We start from the raw sequence: 21467 nt of genomic DNA on the forward strand, positions 1-21467 counted from the left end.
ATAATTGTCTAGTTGTACGTGAATTACCTTGTTATGCTTTAGACGGAACGTTCATTGAGGTGAAAACGCAGTGTGTACTATAAAGATGCCCAATATTGGCATGGATGAGGAGATACCACTGCTTCATCAACTCAGTCGCAGAGATGTTCGGTCTCAATGGACTGCACTAGGTGCAGTACAAGCTAAGAAAGTTTGACGCTTTCTGACAAAAACCAGCAAGGGGAATGGTTGAATTTGGGATCACTGCATGGGCTCTTCAACACAGAATTTATCTCCAAGTGCTTGGAATTCTGGCGTGCTAAACTACTGTTAACTCAGTGAAATATACCGAAGGAAACAGACCAGTTGTAATAAAAAATTATTACACAGGGTACACAATTGACGTGTGGCATTACCTTCTTAGAACTTGAATAACCCTCCACCAAAAAGTAACATCAATCGAGGTATAAATTAACCATCAAATAAGCCTTCCAAGTATTCCAGCTGGCGTCTTGCAGATACTTCAGTTTGCACAGCTCTCGTCATATATGTAGTACTTTGGCGTTGTCCCGCAGAGCAGATCGAAGATGAAATCGCAGCAGGTGTGCTTTTCCAGTGCGCTCTCAGGAACGAGGAGAGTGCACGCGTCGTCTGTGCCATTAAAGAACAAATCGCTTACATTTTTGTTTTCGGTAAAGCAGATAAAAACATAGTTTATTTTATTCCACACTTGAGTGTACTGTACCAATGGAAGGCGTTGCCGCCGCACACGAGTTGGCATAGGCCTAAACACTTGGATAATTATCGTAGATTTTATTTTATTCTTAAAAATAGGTTAGCTTTCAAATCTGTATGTTTTTTAATATTATTTTTGATAGTGTTGTGCACCAATTAATTTTAGCCAAACTCTTTTGTTTCTTCGAACATTTAATTACTTGTTATTGATGTTATTTCAGGGTAAACTTGTTTATAGTCATTAATTTGACTCAAAATTGGTTAAACAACTTAATAGGCTCATTTGAACTAGTAAACTAAATTACATGTTGCAAGAGTTTTTTTTTTTTTTTACGCTAGGTTATTTAGATTTCAAATATGGCCTGAGACACTGAGAGGCTTTACTGGCAACAGTGGGCACGTGACGTCAGATGTCAAATATCCTCCAAAACTGCATGAATGTGCTCAAGACTGGTAACCCCCTGGAACTTAGGAACTCTGAAAAACGTATAGAAATCTTAAGCCAACATCATTGGACACCCTGTGAGTTGGCGTCTCTCGGCATAAAATATATGTAATATTATTGAGACAAGTAGTGTCTAACGCGTAGTGTACAAATTGGCTAGAAGACAACTTATTATGGTCTCAATCGTGTACGGGCATTTATGGAGATAGTTGTCTTCCCTTGACTGATCTGTATCTCCAGTCGACCGCGGCAGAGGTTGATAGCTACAAAAATACAAAGTGTATGCGTCGGAGCGTTCTTGACGGCAATTTTGACGGGTTTATCTTTGTGCTCTGGATCGAGAGGCTCATGCAAAATAGCAGACAATGTCGCCTAGTTGCGCTATCATAAGAAGGTATGTTGATGACCTCTTAATTTGTGTTCGAGGGGCTAAATGTAGATGGGTGCGTGGCTTTCATGAAAGGCCAAGCTCGAGAACTCTATTTCACTTACGAAAAGGCTGCGAGCAATTCCGTTCCCCTTTTCATTTTCATTTTTTTCATTTTTTTTTTTTTCTTTTTTTGATATGGGGTTGTGCTGGCGTTACGGGAAGACGGGCGAAAACCGGTCTTACCGTACCGAAGTTGCAACCCGAATACTGTCAGAAGAGGTGTTTTGTCGTACATCCTTTGGAATGCCTTGGATAGGCCCGGCGGACATTTTTCAAGTGACGCGTTGTGATACCAGTTTTCGCGGTTTGTTCGATCGGTATATTCCACGAAAGCTATGGTGTCTGTAGCAAGGCATTTCTTGGTTAGTCTCGGTAAAAAGGAAGAATGGAAAAAGGCAGAAAAGTGGGTGTGCCTGCCGTTTTTTTTATACCGTTTCTCACAATTTGAAGCGCTTGGCGGGGAAGTATGGCGTCCGGGTAGCTTCCATAAATGACTGTAGGCTCAGCCGTTTGACACCTTTCCCGAGAGCAGACGCGTAGCCAGGATATTGTTTCGGAAGGGGGGGGGGGGGGGGGGGGGGCGCCCATGACAAAATGTTGTATGAGGCGGAGGGGGAGAGGAGGCCCCTGCAAAATGAAACACTTCAGTGGGGAGGAAGCGGGATCCACGCACCCCCCCCCCCCCCCCCCCTGCCTACGTGCCTGCTCGGGAGTAAATGAAAAGTGTGGGGGAAAGGACAGGGATCCGGCCATGGATTGCAAAATAAGTGTCGTCTATGACATTCCATTGGCTTGTGGTTTATCGCACCTTAGGCAGACGGGCAATCTCTGTCAACGAGAGAATATTAGAACACAAATAGGCGGCCAACTCAGAAATAGGGAAGCATCTGGAAGAGCGCAACAATTTTTTTTCCCGAGGGGACCTCAACAGTGATTGTTAGCAGAGTTGAACCCGTTCAAGCGAGTAGTTAATGAAACGATTAGAATCACATCCGCAGGAAATTGTGTCAGTGATATTGGACAACGTGCAAACTTTTTTGCAACTTTAAGGGTTTTTATTTTTGTTTTTTTGTTTAGGATTTGTTTTGTATTTTGTTTGGGGAGTCTGACTTGTAGGTTAAAAGTGGGGAATGTGTTTTCTTGTTTGTTTGTTGTTTTTTTTTTTGCTTTTTTTTCTAGAATTTGATTTTGCGTAGGTTAAGAACTTGTCCTGTGTTTTTGTTTGAAAGTTAGACGTTCTAGTGTGGAAGAGGGTTCAGAGGGCTGGGTTCATTTTTTCTCCCGGGAACAGATACACCATCTAGTGACCACGTGTCTTCCGAACTTTAAGCTATGTCTGAGATGGTGTAATTGACGTCCTTTCTGTTTTCGTGCTTCCGGATTTATTATATTGCATAATATTCACCAGTTCTCCTGCGCCCTCCACCTCTTTGAGTTACAATACGTTTTATGGTGTGAAACTAATGCTGGGAAAACCCAAATAAGCAAAACTAACATTAACGTGCAAAATAACTTGTTGATAGACCGCCTGCAAGACTTGCAGGTTAACAAACATCTGACGTCATCCTACTAGAGGGCGCAAGAAAATTTGAAAGCTGATTTTGGCATGACGTTTACTTGCCGTTTTCTCAACAGCTATTTTGAATTTAGAGATACTAAATAGCACACAAAGAAGAGAAAATCTTGTGTCGTTGAAAATGCGTGTAGTTTAGATACCTCAAGACAAACGAAATTTATTTAAATTTATAGATTTCTTAAAGGATTACACACCTATAAATGTAACGTACATATGGGGAACACACTAGCTGGGATTCGTTTAACGATACAGGAACAAGGCGCTTGAATTAAGTAATTTTACTTCAATTGTTGGTTTTTCGGCATAGGTTTAAATGACATGTGCTAAGAGACATACAAGAGAGACAAGTAAGGAATGGGTAAAACTCCAAAGATAACTGACACCCCAGTCAATTATATTCTAGTACAGTTGTGGAACCGTCTAGCATCCTTCGCAGATTAACTCAATCGCATTGATGTTCTACCAGCCGTCTCCTGGCAACCTTAATCAGGTGTCTCATAGCGGTGGATGTCTCTCCCATAGTGGTGGCGATATTGTGTCACGGAAACGAATCTGAGCGGATACATCTGATCAGATTGGATGGTGCTGTGGCTGCTTGAAAAAGTTCATCGGTCTGCACACACTTACGAGAATGGATTAGGTGCCTTCGTTTTACGTAATCTTTTATACGATGCTCCTTGCATAACACTACGGCTCTGAATGCCTTGCCACTTTCTTCCTTCACGATAAAAAAAAAAAAAAAAACTTTATAAGCAGGATTAATGCGCCCCTGCCACTGTGAGCGAATGACCGACATAGACCGATATTGATATTATGAAAAAAGAAGTCACATTTCTTATTTTCTAAGCATTTCTTTCAAGAATAAAAACACCATAAATATTTGGTGTAAAAAAATGAAAACATTTACAACTCCCTGTAACGCCGAATTAGAGCGCAGCTCTTGAGGAGGAGGAGGGAAGGGTACTGGGAGGGGTGAAGTGACCTGGGGGGTCACGTGACCTTGGGGGTCGTGACCTTGAGGGGTCACGTGACGATGCCGATGATGTCATCAGTGACGATGACGATGCGGACTCCGATGACGTCATCAGCGATGATGGCGATGACGATGCGGATGTCGGTGACGTCGTCAGTGACGTCACTGATGACGTCATCCGTGATGATGACAATGATGATGCGGATGCCGTTGACGTCATCAGTGATGATGACGATGCGGATGCCGGTGAGGTCATCAGTGACGTCACTGATCACGTCATCAGTGATGATGACGACGATGCGGATGTCGGTGACGTCATCTGGGAGGTCACGTGACCTCGGGGGGGGGGGGGGGGGGTCACGTGACCTCGGGGGGTGTCACGTGACTTCAGGGGGGTCACGTGACCTCGGGGTGTCACGTGACTTGGGAGGGTCACGTGACCTCAGGGGGGTCACGTGACTTGGGTGTCACGTGACCCTGGGGAGGGGTCACGTGACCTCTGGGTAGGGGTCACGTGACCTTGGGGTGACCTTGGGGGTCACGTGGCCTTGGGATGACCTTGGGGGTCGCGTGACCTTGGGGTGACCTTGGAGGTCGTGTGACCTTGGGGTGACCTTGGTTACGCCGACGCCGACGGCGACGCCAACGGCGACGGCGACGGCGACGCCGCTCAAGCCGGGAACGGGCCCCTAAGAGCTGCGCTCTAAAAAAACAAAAAACTTACCAGTGATGTAGCTGTTTCTGAACACCACGCATTCCTGGCAATCCAGATACGCAATATACAAAAGGACGGAATCGTCTTCTGAAATCACGAGAGAAAAATGGCTTTGAGGCGCTAGACAATGTTTCTTAATATGCGGTTATTCTAGATATCGCAGATACCTGTTAAATTATTCCATATGAAGGCGAATTATTGAACGCCTAAATTGAATCTTGCTGGTTGAAAAGTAAATGCGTGAGGTTTCCACATCAAGGCAAACATAATATTAGGTGCGGGCGCGATATATTATATTTAGACTCGATGAACCCTTGCTTATAGTTGACGCAAGCTGGATTCAAATGCACTAGTGTATACTTACGACCGAGGGCATGAAAGTATTGAAGATTGTCCACATCATACCCTTCATAGGAGGTTAGATTTGTCACTACCGTGCTGTGGAGAGACGCGAGAAAAGGAAAACATTTTCAATAGTAATTTGGCGTACAGTCTCAATCAATAAAAGATGCTGAGCATGGTGAATGGCATATTTTAAGGAACTAAATATTGCTCCCTATATTAGCTGGGAATCTAGGGAACGTTGGGAGGGGCTTATTAAGTTCTTGTTTCTAGCTTCCAGATTTGTTCTTCGGCGCTTTTATCGGCTATTATCGAAATCTGATTGGGTGCGGAGGAATAGTAGGGCGTTTTAGTAGATCGTTTGGATATTTCCGACAACGCGTTTGTGCATGCATCGTATGGTTATCGGGTACCGTTAACGGAGGTGTACAATTTATGCCACAAGTCCCATGGGCTGCGGAACAATAATATAGTGCTCAGTTCTCGCAACGCCCTGCGCTTTTTTTTTCTTTAAGCTGCTTGTAACAATAGATCTTCATCTTACTGCGAGGGTTACTGTTCAATAGTCATTGCGCGGGGCCTCTATGCCTCCGCCAGGTGACTTGTTTCTGTTTTAACACCCATGGAACATTTTCAAGAAGATTTCTTTGTATCTGCTCCTCGGTTAAAAAAAAAACCACGCATAGAATTGTTTGAGTTATACACTCTGAAAAATGCCTGCGCGTCTACTTACCCGCAAAATACTCGAAGAGCCAATCTCTGCGATCTAAGCAATCAGCTCAGCGAATGATGAGGCGGATCATCTGTTTCGACATAAAATGAAGTCGGCGGTTTGGTATTACGCAATGCGAAGCGTCATGCTTGCATTGCGTAATGTCACAGCACACACTTTATTCTGAAGTCTAAGCAGATGTTCCGCCTCATCATTCGTTCAGCTGATTTCGTAGATCGCAGAGATTGGCTCTTTGAGTGCTTCGCGGGTAAGTAGAGGGGCCGGCAATTTTCGGAGTGTAGGCTCAATCCACAAGTAAAATATCCAACGTATTTTTAACTTGAATGGTACTGTTCATTCATCCGCACTTTTCGACTAATTCTTTAATAAAAAAAAGTGGAAGCCGTTTACAACTCCCTGTAACGCCGAATTGGAGCGCAGCTCTTGAGGAGAAGGGAAGGGTACTGAGGGGAGGGTAGACCCCTCCTCCTCCTCCCCTCATTCTTTAATATGCTCCGGTTGGGTCACCTGACCTCGGGGGAGGGGGTCACGGGACCTTGGGGGGTCACGGGACCTTGCGGTGACCTTGGTGGTCACGTGACCTTGGGGGTCGCGTGGGGGTCACCTTGGGGGGTCACGTGACCTTGGGGGGAGTCACGTGTCCTTGGCGTGACCTTGGGAGGGGTCACATGACCGCGGGGGGTCACGTAACCTTGGGGTGCCCTTGGGGGTCACGTGACCTTGGGGTGACCTTAATTTACGCCGACGGCGACGCCGACACCGCTCAAGCCGGAAACGGGCGCCTAAGAGCTGCGCTCTAAAATATTCTGTGCACTCTATAAAGGTTTCCAAGAAACGACAATGATGAACGTAATCTCATTGCTCAGCTCCCGCTAAGTAAAGGAAATGCACACTCTGCTACGGTAGTGGTTGCAGCCGCATATTAAGGTTTTTATCCATACATTTCAAGGCGGTGTACCAAAATGCCAATACGTACGTTACGGCATAAAAAGTGTCAGAATCAATTTTCGACTGCTTTGCTTTATTATCTCAAGCCACCCATGGTTGGTGCTTATATTTTATTTGTTGAAAGCGCTATTCGAAACGTTATTCGTTATACTTACATTGAAGTGTCTGTAAACTGGACTAACATGGTATATACCCCATTCTCTTCGGGACCCAGACTGGTAAATTTGGCACATTTAGCCGTCCCTCCAAACGCTGGGTCATTCTCGTAGTTTCTGTACACTGCATACCACTTCTCTTGGATCGGCATGCACTGGAGTGATATATTTACAAAATAAAGAACGGGCATATATTGCCTTCAGCATTCTTGAATCACACGCAAGCCACCTGCATAACTCCATGCATAATTCCCACATCATATGTACAGTTTTCAACAATATTAAGTACCCATTCGACAAGAAAGCTTAGCGGTGACATTAAGCCCATGTTGGCGTAGGCACTTTATTTTTAGGGACAAAATAGAACAAAAATTCGTTTATTACCTCACTCAAAGAAAAGCGGGTTTGGCGAAAGCAAAATCTGCGAAGCCGTTTGAAACTGCATCGTTGAATGTGCCGTTCATATTGTTTGCGACTGTACTCTCATGGCTGTATTTAAGACAAACAAAGAGTGGTTAAGTTAGCAGAAGCAGATAATGGGTTATTTCGTTTGCGTTTTCTTCTGAAGGGCTTTAAACACACAAGGGGTGGTAAAATGCTCTAATAATGTGCGGCAAAATTAATTACGTTCCCCAGAAAATTGAGCTATAAAATGCAATTAAAGAACTTAAGTCGCGTTCCCCCCAACCATGACGCATTCTCTACAATATCGAAGAGTATTACATGCCTCGCTTTCATTATAGTCCAACGAACGTCAGAGAAAGTTGTTCCCCGTTTTAGACGATTTTGCTATTTATAAAAGCAATAACAACCAAGGTCGCGATAATAATCAACGAGTTTGTGCTTGCCAGGGCAAAAGAGAGAGAAGCGTGCGCGAAAACGAAGGAGCGACTTTTAGAACTGCATCTGCTAAAAGCAATTTCGGAGAACATTTTTTTTGGGCCTAACGACTTTGAAAGGAGAAGCAAAACAGAGGCTGTTCCACTTGTTGTTCTCCGCGGGAATAAAGCTGGGAAAAGCCGGTTTTGGGTACTACCTTGTGGGTTTTCACGAGCCCTCGCACGCCATCAGGCCCCAAATGTATGTGTCTTTTTTACTATAAATGCGAACGAAGGCGCCGTGCCCGTGTAAAATGCGAAAACGAACCGGTATGTTGTCGCTAACCCTGTCGCGTAGTTTACGCTTATTTGATAATCCTTAATGTTTAAAATTATACACTTGCCAGTGCTTTTACAGTAGTGTAAATATTGATCTTAGTTGAAATGTATTCAATGTGTGGGACGCAGTGTACTAAATGTCAGAGGTATATTTAACTGGTACAAGCAACGAGTTGTTCGAGTACATCGGGAAATGGCTATACTGAGACAACTCACGGTAAACTTAATCGTTTTCCCTTCATATACTTCCGAATATCATGGTGTATTTTTGGTATTCGTCCAATCTCCACTGTAATAGTATACTCGGTCCTCACACCCAGTGAACGATTCCTTTCGCAAATATTGCAATTTTTCTGCAACCTGGAACTATTTATTTACAGCGATTGTAACTACTTTCATACGCGGTCTACACATTTTAGTCAGTTACATTACACGGTCTTCGTTGCTCTCAGTACGTATTCAACCTCTTAAATATGCAGAAATAAGAATATAAACTCATAAATGTCATACGTCGAGACCCGGGATCCTTCGTAATTACTTCTTAAGGAGCGGGTCATAAAATTATTATATGGGGCACGAACGTTCCCTGATTTGCTATCGGAAGTCTCCTGACATGTGCTGTTTCACGACGTACCAGCAACACAAGTAATCCGTCTTGGCCCGATTAAAATTAACTGCTGGGCTAGTTGGATAAACATCGTGTAAACAATTGGCGCAAAGGATAAGGACAACACGGAGCCTACCAGCAGGACTAGCACGCGCTTGTCCTATTTATTTATTTATTTATTTATTTATTGATACTGTCGGCCCTAGACAGGGCTTTTACAGGAGTGGGTAATACAATGCAGTAAATCACATACATGGAAACAACAATGCACGATTCGCCATGTCACTTCGTAACTTCGTCATGTCCTTGTCTTTTGTGCTATATTCGCTCAAGTAGTTCAGGCACCTAGAGTAACTCACAGTAGATTAAACACTGTGCGTGTCTTACTGCGTTCATGCTTTTTTTTTTCTTTCTGATTCTTTGTTCAATGCTGTTAGCGAGTGACGCCTCCATCTTATTGGCTGCGGACCAATAATAAGATGCTCGAGGTTCGTCTCGCCCTGCACAACCTCCGGACACAGAGCGAGTTGCGCAGCCCGAACACGGATGGCGCCACCATAGAAGTGTACAGCGGCTCTCGCGTGGTCGGAGGCGCTCATTACTAAAAACTAAGCAAAACAATAATGAATCAAACTTCATTCAACTGTAGTTATGACTGCCATATTATTTCACTAAATACAAATTACATATTCCTAAAAATATAACATATTTGTTTAAAAGTTCGTGTCAACATCACACTCTCGAAATTTTGCTTTTTTCTATTTTTTGCTTTTCTAAAACGAAACCGCTGCCTGTGCGCATGCGCGCTTGCGCTCTGCGCGTTCTGAAACCGGTGGACCGTTGTGGAGGCGTCCGTATGTCTGCTCGGTGCTTTCGCGCTTTCGCTCGCATTCGGTGCGTCAAGCGTCGGCGCCTCGATCATCGCATTGCACGAGCCTCGCACTTTCGGGCAAGAGGAAAGCTTTTCGTGTCTTTGAACCACCTCATTTGTGCGGTTACACCAAGTCGTGCCCAAGCAGCGTCGAGGACAAGAAGCACCCGTTCGTTCGGATCCCAGCTGACGACGGTGAGTTTGTAAGTTTTCACCCCAATTGAAACTTTTCCTAAGCTGATCTTCCAGCCACAAATTGCACCATTTGAGGGTTTTGTACTCTTTTAGGTAATTGAATATATCGTTTCATTCTTGAAATTTACAAAATGTCACCGTGATTTCAGTGCGACGCGCACATTTCGGCGAGCGTTCGCACGTGGTTTTGTGGATGAAGACCGTCCTGCAAATATTTTATGATATGTAGACTACTGTTGGCGAAATATCACCTCCTCTACCTCTCGTCAATTTCGTGCACAGCAGTGTAGATCCCCTTGGAGTAAATTGTAGTCTATATGCAAATATTCTCCCAGTTTTATAATATTTCAGTTCATCTTATAATGTCCGCCCGTTTTTATTAGTTTATCTCGTGTAGATTCTTTTACAGCCCTGCGACTAGTTTTGCCACGTTTTATTTCTTTCTGAAATAAATAGAAAGCTGATGAGTAACATAATTTAATTTTTAAAGACACTTTTAAAATCTTGAAAGATTTACGTATAGAAGGGCGGAATGCACACAGCAGAGCTTGATCGCGAGATGTGCTATCCGTCCTTCCATGTGTAATTCTTCCGAAAGTTTTTACACCTCCCAACGCACTCCCCTCAAAACAATTAAAACTCGCGTTAGGCATTCTTTTCTTTTTGTTTGTTGCACATAAAATAGCATCATTTGCATTATTTGTTCTTTTTTGTGTATCCATACAGATTCTTAAGGAATGAAAATCTCTCCAATAAGCCTCAAGGACAGGGAACCCCAATAGACAAAAGGTAGTGTCCGTGGTAACTTTTTTGTGAAGTGCACTTGATTGCTGGCCAACCTATCGAGCTGAATATGTAACCATCAGTATGCTAGTTTCTGTTATAGTGATTTATGCAGTCTAATCTACGATCAACTGTAATGTAAAACGAGAGTGGCTGGGGCAAAGAGGATTTTAACGAAAGCAAAAGGATAGTAGGAGCAGCACTATGCAATGTTTCATAGCCCTGTTTCTCTTCTGCAAGTGTATGTGTATTGACGAGACAAACTAATATGTTCTTACATTGCCCTGTGCAGATCCTGAGAGGATAGAGAGCACACGTACAGGAAAAATGAGAAAGAACAATGAAGTGGATGGTCCATCCCATGGGCATCATAAACTCTCGGTGGCCACACCAAGAAAACCTGGTTCAACTCGTGGTTCAACTTGACGGCGCAAGCGACAGGTATCGGAATCTCATCAAGAGGCCAAGAGAAATGAGAAATACCAAAGTGGTCTACAGAGAGCTAGGTCTACACATTATTAAGTCTCTAAAGATTTTGGTTCAGGTATGTAAGTAAGCAACAAATAAGTTTGCCCGAATTACAATTCATTGTCTTAACTGTTTATTTGCATGAACCAGTCAGAATGACACAAGCTTTCAACTAGGCATGAAATCTTTTGGCTGTGCTTCTTGAGACCCTCTAGAGACAATGTTGTCCACTGCATCGGCAGGTTGCTCCTTGCACGATTTTTATGGAGCAAGGTCATAGACTAACAGAAGCCTCTGAGAATCCACTTTGTTTAGACACGTTGTTAGCCTGCTGTTGGCCAACAACCTCTAGGCAGTTTTTTTTGTTTTTTTTTTTAGGGCGGGAAAGCGAGGGGGGAAATATCTGTTGCTTCGAACCAGTGATTCCAGGACCTTTGGCAGCTAGGATTCAAACTACGTACTTGGAGAGTTTCACTCTTTAAGGTCTCAAGTTTTGGTGAACAATATCTGACCCACTAAAATGTTGCATTATTGTCTTATTACACAGGTTGAAGAATTGATGTTTTATCGTAATATACGTTCAGGTTGGTATTTGAGATTTCACAACCAATAACCATTTAAATACTTCTTAGACATACCTCACCGAAAGGGCTGTTTGCATACAATTCTTCGGCAAGGCTGCATATTTATTTCATACTGGGTTTGCTTCTATGTAACGCATATCAGAAATTATGGTTATTGTGTTTTCATGCCACGAAAACAGACATTTCTGTTTGCTGTTACAGTATTTTCTCTTTAATATGGACATCTCCAGTTTCCAAAACAATTGTCCATAATGTTCGTCATCCATAATCTTGAATCACTGCCAAGATCACAAAGAATAAACAATGAAGGTGGTATGTTGTTCATTTTTGTCATCTGCAACTGGGAAAGGGAAAGAACTGCAAGTGACTCAGGCTGGAAATCCCTGAAAATTGTAACCGTTGAGTCACCATTGTCACACCTTACAATGGTGCAGCTCTGGGTAAATTCCGTAACCGAAAAGCTTTACTATTATTTTTTGACTCCTAATATATTTTCCTCCTTTTTTTTTGCGTTTGTCTTTACAGAGACCACAATAAACATATAAAAACATGCATTTATCCATTTCGTTCCCAAGATAGCTGTCCATAGTACGTACTTCGGGTTTCTTTATTTAACGTGACCAGTTATAATTGTATGGGGACACAATCAGGTCCCCGAAAATATGACCTATATAGCGGCGTGACCGAAACGATCGACCAGACTTATGACTATTGTTTTTCAATCGCGAAGACAGATATTCTCGCGCCATAGTTGCATCTGAGGTTTACGAAACTTTAAGCAGTCACTTGGTGAACTAAGGCAATAATAGTTGGTGCGCGCCGATAGCCTTTCAAAGTGAAAAGGCTATGTCATGTTCGCGCTAACAGTGTCGCACATTGTATCTTCACTGTAGCACCTCTTGCTAACGTAGATACTGCGCGCATTATTAATCTTTTTCCACATAGCAACGTTTGTTTAAAAGTGACAGTGTAAATTGTTTTTTCTTGTCATGCAAATGACTGAATAAATGCGTCAACAAGTGCGAAAAAGGCTGCATCTGTTTCGATTCCCTGGAAGACGCCGACGACAAGTGACGGACTGTCAACTGCTGGACACAAAGTAGGCAAGCAGAACTTACAATTCTTTGCCATAACACGTGGCATGGCATGTGCGAACCGTCAATTTCCAAACAAAACCTACCGCGGTACCGGCGGTACTGCGGTAGGGAGTAGCTGTAGGGCACGGCGGAAGGGCTGCGCCATGTTGGAGTTTGAGCGGCCTCGTCTTCGGAAACGGCTAGGAAGCCGCTCAAGCTAGCTTGACGGCGTCAAAAGTAATTATTAAGACGTTAGCGCTTCATTTTATGAACATAATTCTCGCTCCTTATTTTAGTTTCGCAATCTATTAATAGAGCAATGAGGCTTCGATTCGTTGCAGTAATGAGCGCCTCCGACCACGGCAGCGCTGCTGAGCGCCTATGTTTGCCCAGAAATCGACTCCATTGGTCTATGGCAGTGACCGGGCACTGCCCTGCGTTTCTTAAGTTTGTCAGTGATTACGGATCGACGGTCGGAATACTGATTGAACTGCCACGTGGTCTCAGTTACAAGAAAACGTTGGAGACATTTCTGCCCCTGAAGCCGCATGACCACAGCGACAAGATACCGGTCACCTTTCTCGTTATGCAAACTGATTAGACGAAGACAAATGATCGGTATTTCGAGTGTATTGCGGCGCAGTACATACACGCAGAAGGTATTAACATGATAGCTGCAAAAGGCGCTCCTCCAACAAAGAAAAAAAAGGACAACAACAATGTTTTGCTTCAGGATTAAGGCTCTTGGGCGTACTGAATTAGATGAAGTTGTGTTTTTTTTTTTGTGTGTGTTTTTTTTTTTTTCTGGGCAAACATTTTTTTTTTTTCTGGGCAAAAAAAAAATTCTTGTTTTCATATTTGGGGTAGACGTACCTGAGATGGATTCTGGTACTTTCCTAGTGCTGGATTCAGTTCAGGGTAGGACGGGCCAGCACAGGAGCACCGTGAGGTCAAAAGTGCAGCGACAGCAAAAAGAACGAATAACATTCCTGCCATGTTGGTCTCACTTCTCAAAGTCAATTGTTGCTGACTGTGTTACAAGTGGCCCGGCTATGTTAGTCTAGTACTGTCACTGAAACTCGGACTGCGTCGGGGGATATAAGCTGTTTTGACGAAGTGCCCTGCACCTGGAAACTAACGAGGATTATCCTGTCGAGTTTAAAAATGTGGCAACATCGCTTTCGAATAGCGGCAGTTATTGGTTCGTGAAACCCGTAACGTCATAATATACTTTTATAAACGGAATGAAAATGTGATAATTCAACAAACGCCACGTGGTTGACAAAACGACGACCCAGTGGTATAATCCAACCAGATATAGGTTGTTCAGGATACAGGTGCTGTAATTTCATGGTCGAGTCGCCTGTTGTTCTCGTTAGGATTCCATCTGTCGTTACACTCTGTATGTACGGTGCGCTTTATTTTTGAGAGACTCCTCTACTCACGTCTAGAGATTTTTTTTTTCGTTTTACAATTTAGTTTCTATTACTTGCTAAGGCTGTTGCTCTACATCGTTGCGGGATAAAGACAATGACTTTTAAATACATCAGGACAAGGCATAACACCATGCTTAGCGACGCCTGAAAAAGAACCCAATCTCAGACTGCCATACGCACCGAGGGTATTCTCGTCTTCTGCTTGCCGCTCGATCGGCTCAGCCGGCTACGTTAGAATCCTTAAAACTTCTTTTTTATCGGCTTCGTAAGAAGTTAAAAAAAAAAAGCTAGTAAAAAGCCAGTAACTCCAGCAGATACTACCTCTTTCTGGCTGTTACTACATTTCACTAACCATTTACTACCTCAAACGCGCGATAGGTAGTAAAAAGTTAGCAAATGCAGCCATTAGTACCTTTTTCTGGTCGTTACTACCTTTTTACTAGCTATTTACTACCGCAAAGGCGCGGAGAAGATGGCAGCGCTTGCTTCATACTCGATTGACCGCGTTAGCGACGTACTTGCTGCTTCGGATCGCAGGGGGAGGTATCCACACGCAATCGTAGCGTCAAATATTGTATGAGGGGGCATGTTTAAGGTTTGGAGCTGACTTTATAACGATCGCAGCCTCCGTACCAGCACGACGTGGAAGCCAGGCCGCGTATTTTCGGCACCGATTTGAAGTCCAGAAAGCGCGACCAGTGACGTCACGGATGTCAAAATAACAGCTTTTATTTTGACGTTGACAACCCGTTTTCTTTGGATGCCGCTGACTGCATTTTGAAATGTCGGTCGCTCGGCGTGTGTGTGGCCGGGTACTCGGCGGCTCGGCGGTGTCCGCGCTGGTGCGTGTTGTCAACGTTGCCGCCTGTACTCGTCGCGTTCTCAGGAACATCAAAATAAGCGTTCTCCATTTTCAAACTTCGTCCGGTGCCGTCCGTCACTCCTGTTGCAAACGAAGATTACGTTTACTCTCTAAAAAAAAGTGAGCAGCTTTCCTAGTCATCATGCGTTTTGACGGCTGTAACTACCCCACAGGCTTACCTAACTATCCGCTGGGCTCGAGCCATTGAGCGTTACCACCCTGTTGGCAGGTGACAAGCATAGGGTAGTCACGTTTAATAAACTCTTGAACTGAACATCAAAGTGCATGCAGCCGTTCAATAGTAAAAGTCACTTCAAAAATCTGAAAAAGTACTTGAAACTTGTTTTCTTAGTGCGTTGGTTACCATTTATTCAAATTTGAACCGGTCGAAACAGTCGTGGGGCTCAGTTCGCCTCAACTGGCAGAAAACAAACATTGCCAAAGAGTACAGACAACCTTGGTAGGCATTTACGAAAACCCGAGGAAGATAAAAAAATATCGCGGTTGTCCTTTTTGGTTCTGTCGCGGGTTTTACCATGTACAGCAGTAAACAGCCGGCAGCTGGCGTCGTGCTCGAGGAATTTAACCAAAGTTTACTTGCTGAATGGCGCAGCAGTAAATATTTCAGTTGTAAGTCAGCGCTGTGTCTGTGTTTCCTTTTACTGGTTCTTCGACTTTTTTGTGCTGTTTTAGCCCATTCAATATGACCATCAACCAACTCGCCCAACTTTACACCTTGTGGCGAAGACGTCTTGTGAAGTCATGCCACTCGCGAGGTAGTCGATATTCATCTACCGGGCTATTAATCAGAAAAGAAAAGGCACTTTCCTAGTGAGCTGATGTCCGTGTTGGACAAGTCGACGGAAGATAACCTAACAACTATGTTTTCATAAATGCTTGAGGTGTTGACCAATTCATCGTTCTCATCTTGGGACGGTGACGATAACTCTAGCAAAAGGTTTGAGTCTGACTAGCGCTCCGGTCGGATATCAGCGAAAGTTCGATTTTGGTGAGGTTCATAACTATCAAGTGGAGGGTCCCTCCTCCTACCCTTCTCTTCCTCCTCCCCTCCCCCTCCTCCTGCTCTTCTTTCTTCCTTTTCCCCTCCTCCTCCTTTCCTTCTCTTCTCCTCCTGCCGCTGAATTTGTTCATGGGTGACGTGACACGAAGTCGGGACGTCATTTTCCACCGCTAAATTTAACGGGGAAACAGCCTCCTAGATTTAGCGGAAAACTTCCACCGCTAAACGTAGCGGGAATATTTTCGCGCTAACTTTAGCGTGAAAACGTCCCATAATGCAACGCGCGCGTTTACGTGGACGCCGGCGGCGACGCCGTTCAACCCGGAAGCGGACGCCTAAGAGCTGTGCTCTAAAAGCGGGCGCGCGTTAACAGAAGAAAGCTTGAAATGTAATTCGTTCACATCACAATAATTCAACGTGTCCGCGATGTTGATGACAGTGACCAGTGAAGTTTTAGGTTCCTTGATATAAGGGTTTTGTTAACACTGGATGGAGACTGCTGATGATAGCCTCCTTTCTAGTTTTACGTCCGTGTTGCGTCATTATTTTAACGCGCACGAGACAGTGATAAATTAAATGCTATCTAATGAAGTCATGTTATGTATTTTAGGCCCATTCACGTTGTCTCAAGATTGTCGCCTTTTCACATGGTTGAGGCAAACGCTTTTTGTCAGGACGGGGCTAACCTTCGGTTAACATTCGACCAGTGCTCAAAAATGACAAAAAACACGGTTTTGGGTTGACTGACACAAAACATATAAAAAATACCCGGAAAACTTTGATACGTATAAATATTCGCCGATGGAAAGATCCCTGAAAAAGGTTTCTTTTTGGCACGAGCCCTAAAAAATACTCTAAATTTGAAAGCGATAGAAAAAAAAAGGCAAATGCTTAGGTATACAACTCTGTTTCAGCTTTTATTTTAAAGAAATAAAACAACCTAACGGGGTTTCTTTAATTCAGAAACGAAATCGATGAGACACAATTATTTTGCCGTAATACTTCTTCGCTCCAGGATATCAGTTTATTGTCGTTGTACACTCTCAAAAAACTCCCGTGCGTCTACTTTCCCGCACAACACTCGGAGAGCCCATCACCGGAACTTACGGAGGCAGCTTAGCGAATGAAAATGTCGAAGCATCTGTTTAGACCAAAAAACGCAGTCTGAGTTGTGACATTAAGCAATGCAAGCGTGACGTTTTGCATTGCTTAATGTCACAACTCAAACTGCGTTTCTTGGTCTAAACATATGTTTCGGCATCGTCATTCGCTAAGCTGCCTCCGGGAGTCGGGCCGGTTGACTCTCCGAGTGTTGTGCGGGAAAGTAGACGCAAGGGCGTTTTTTAGAGTGTAGATCAGGACAGATGAAATCTTTATTTTTCGCAGCTCTCATCATAGATCTCATACTTTGGGAACACTACACACAGAACGTCGAACACAAAATCGTACCATGTGAGGTTTCCTAGGAAGTCCATCACTCCCAAAAATGCAGAGGCTGCAAGCAGCACCTGAAACACGCGAAGCTAGGGTTTAGATACAAAATGCCCCCCCTCCTCACCTCCACCTGTTTCACGGAGAAGAGAACAAAATATTAACATAAATAGTCAGTGGGCGTGGGGACCCCCGAGCATATCATTACCGCTACGCAGTCAATGAGATTGCGGCACCAGCGGATAAGAACACCAAAGACCACATCGTAAAGCAAGAAACGTCAGTATCATAAGCCACGCCCTGTGGTTCTTAATTAGTCTGTCAGTGACCATATTAACGGCAGTTGTGTACGTATACAGAGTGTCCCCCCCCCCCCCAAAAAAAAAAAAAAAAAGGTAGAATATTTTTAATTCGAAAAAAATAAAATATGCTGCACCGAATGCTCATTCGCCGCCCAAATGTAGCGGTAGAGGTTCAAACCAGTCGCCAATTTTTCAGCACGAACCGTTATCTTATACATAATGACAAATACACAGCGCAAAAGGAAAAAAAGGGAAGAGACACACCGCTGTGTATTTGTCATTATGTATAACCAAAAACCAACTAGCCCAACTTTCTACCTTATAACCGTTATCTTATTCAAAAGTTATAGGTGATATATTTTTTTTTTAGTTTATTGAGAAAATGGGGCCCACTTTTGCCCATTTTCGGTTCCTAACGGAATAGAGCTCCAGGTATTAAAGAGCTCCGTCGGCGGCCATTTTCCCATTCAAATTTTTAGAAAACCACTCATGACGTTTGAATAAGATAACGGTTATAAAGTAGAAAGTTGGGCTAGTTGGTTTTTGGTTATGCATAATGACAAATACACAGCGGTGTGTCTCTTCCTTTTTTTTCCTTTTGCGCTGTGTATTTGTCACTATGTATAAGATAACGGTTCGTGCTGAAAAATTGGCGTCTGGTTCGGACCTCTAGCGCTACATTGGGGTAAAGAATGAGCGTTCGGCAAGAAATTATTAATTTTTGCACTAAAAAAAATTTCACATCTAGTTTTTTTTTTTTTTTTTTGCGGGGGTTGGGAAAGGAGGGGGCCGGTATTCTATAAATAAAAAAAAAACATTAGGTGAGGTCGATTCTTTTAGACACCATGCTGCCAGAAGAGCCAGTTAGCATTTAGAACCAGTTCTTGTGGCGTGTATCCAAGTTACCAGTTGTAAAATTAAAATCGACTACCATGCATCATTTCTTGTTTTTTCCTTTTCTAATCCAGTAAATCTTTTATTCTATAAATAGATTCATAAATAAAACGATACCGTATTTACTCGAGTAATAGCCGCACTATTTATGAATGCGTCCCTTGCGTCTTCTTTCCCACAGAACAGATATACAGCTAATCATAGCGTTGCACATAAATAACATAGCGAATAACCAGATCGAGAACACCATTGTCCATACAAATGCGATCTTCACAGATGGTATCTTCACACAAAGACTTTATCGCTCTCTTGTAAACAGCTGGAATCATGCCATCAATCGCGGTGATTGGCAATCTGTGTGCTCCGCGGAAAAGCGAACCCTCAGGCTTTCTTGATAAACAGTGCGGTTATTATTTGCGTAAGTACGGTACTTCATGAAATAGCTACTTCAATTCTATTATCTCTACTTCTATTATTCGATATATACTGAACTGTAAATTTCTAAAACATACAGTTAAGTTATTTGTAAGAAAACAAAACTAAATTTGAAATGACGACTAAATTGATGACGCATGTTTGAATACTGATTATCGTATCTTATTTACTAATACTGCCCCAGGTAACAAAAAAAGTCCATAACAGAACGTTCATTTTTAAACCTTCAAAACTTAATATTTAAAAGCATACTACGATCCGCTTTTTGTGAGGAAAGCATAATATTAAATATCAATGCATAGAGCCTTTGTTTTCCATCTATCTGAGGTTCCTTCCCAGCCAATATTTGACAATCAAGTAAAAATATTACAGCGTAATTACTGCACCTGATGTAATATGTTTGTTTCTGAGGAGCTTGCATTTTGTGCATTCGAGATAGGCGATGACAAGGTCTTTTGTACCATCTGTAGAGGTGATATATAAAGAAGTCATTGACGTTCAAAAAGGACAACAGTGAAAAAATATAAAACGTTTAAGGCATTTCCTATTGTTTCAAACTAAGTTTTTTCACTTATTTTTTGAGTCGAGCTTAATGTTACAAATATTTCACAATATATTTTACATTTAATGAGGTCTAAAACCAAAAACGGGTTTTGCTTTGGGCAGGCAGGGCAAACATAAATTATTTAACTATTGAAACTGGTCACGAAGGTAATTCGGGAACATATATGAGGTATATCTTCGTAACGCTTGAATGGCATATAAGTTGATAAGCATACAAATATTAAAATTATAATGTATTAACCTGGATATTTGTTCATGACAGTTTGCCCTTTATTTGAGTCCACTTTAACACCTCGCCGTGCCCCTACTAGTTCGCGTTCATTATCCCATCAGTTTATTTGAAATATTATGCCTAAAAATCCTTCAGGTAATGAGAAGCGTGTCATATTCAATTGCCTTCGAGTCATTGAGGCGTTCTTACTTATTCTACATTTAAAACCCTACCTGTTCTCTGCAAGTTAACCTCTTCATGTTCTTTCAAAGACACTTCCTCACACTTCTTTTCTAGGAAGGTGTGTACGAGTCAGTCTTAGTATTTTATGATGTCTGGTCCTAAATTATGAGGTTTTCATTTAATATTCACATTCAAAGCGCAATTGCGGCAGATATATTGTTTTCACTAGAACTTCACCACATAAAAAAAGTAATTATCAAGCGTCTTTGTAATGAATCCTTAGAGGGTAGTGCTTATCAAATTTAGTGGGACTGGATATTAACTTCTAACGACCTTTATGAGTTTGAAAAGAAGCCCTGGTGTTTTCCTGATAGTACCGCATTATTTAATATCTCACATAATCCATAGCGCGATACTTCGTCTCACCCTACTTTCTTAAAAATGCCTGCGCGTCTACTTACCCGCAAAACACTCGAAGAGCCAATCTCTGTGACCTACGAAATCAGCTCAGCGAATGATGAGGCGGAACATCTGTTTAGATCTCAAAATTAAGTATGCGTTGTTGCATTACGCAATACAAGCATGACGCTTTGGATTGAGTAATGCCACAACTCTGACTTCACTTTTAGGTCTAAACAGATGTTCCGCCTCTTCATTCGCTGAGCTGACTTCCTAGATCGCAGAGATTGGCTCTTTTGGTGTTATCTGGGTAAGTAGAAGAGCAGGCATTTCTTAGAGTGTACGATGGACTTAAGACGAAAGCTACGGACCGCCAAATCCAATCAGGAGCTACTCAGAAATTGCGTGGTATTTCGTTTGGATACAGGTATCGGTGTCCGCGTCTCGGATAACTAATCGGTATGGGCGGACAGTGGTTCGAATCGAATAGCGCTGAGGGACTCAACAATTTTACACAGCAAAGAAAGCCATGGCATACAGGCTTTTTCAATGTCCAAGCAATAGAAATGACGTTGCGCTCTTTCATTCGGAGCATCATTCGTCCACACCTAATCAACGTTAAGCATAGTTTAGCGTAGAATGCGATTGGACCTGGCGGCTCGTGGCTTTGGCCACGAGCCGCCAGGTTCAATCTTACGATTGATTTGTCCATCATAGGATGAAACAAAGCATAGTAGGCCCTAATAAGTTACTCCGTATGTTATGTTGCTAGTTGGAATTGGAAGAAAACGTAGAATGCGCACCATATCTCGTGAGAAAGAAAGAAGGAAAGAGAGAGAGCGCGAAACTGGTTGTTTTAACTTTCGCGCTGAAGTGGTTTGGTGGTCTAAAACGCAAACTGTCTCGTTTTGCACAGCATCGAGCCTACATGACATATGAAACATATTTCCTATTTAC

The 21467-nt window shown here is 42.9% G+C and overlaps 1 protein-coding gene across 1 annotated transcript; it reads right to left on the reverse strand.

Annotated features, from left to right (window-relative positions):
* Positions 1–502: 502 nt before the first annotated feature.
* Positions 503–13768, reverse strand: LOC120849242. The gene is made up of 5 exons (XM_040221423.3): positions 13646–13768; positions 7032–7186; positions 5218–5291; positions 4863–4940; positions 503–630 (listed from the first exon to the last, which is right to left on the reverse strand). The coding sequence occupies exons 1-5, from the start codon at positions 13766–13768 to the stop codon at positions 503–505; spliced, it is 558 nt and encodes a 185-aa protein (XP_040077357.3).
* Positions 13769–21467: the final 7699 nt, after the last annotated feature.

The sequence above is a fragment of the Ixodes scapularis genome, unplaced genomic scaffold, assembly GCF_016920785.2.
Source record: "Ixodes scapularis isolate PalLabHiFi unplaced genomic scaffold, ASM1692078v2 PGA_scaffold2__306_contigs__length_199485367, whole genome shotgun sequence".
Classification (NCBI taxonomy): Eukaryota; Metazoa; Arthropoda; class Arachnida; order Ixodida; family Ixodidae; genus Ixodes; species Ixodes scapularis.

Excerpts from the sequence above, each read along its gene's own strand:
- LOC120849242 (XM_040221423.3), bottom strand. The coding sequence starts at position 13,768 with ATGGCAGGAATGTTATTCGTTCTTTTTGCTGTCGCTGCACTTTTGACC. Across the intron at positions 7,187-13,645 it reads AGTACCAGAATCCATCTCAG|TGCATGCCGATCCAAGAGAA; the intron begins GTACGTCTACCC and ends ATATCACTCCAG. Across the intron at positions 4,941-5,217 it reads ATACTTTCATGCCCTCGGTC|AAGACGATTCCGTCCTTTTG; the intron begins GTAAGTATACAC and ends TCGTGATTTCAG.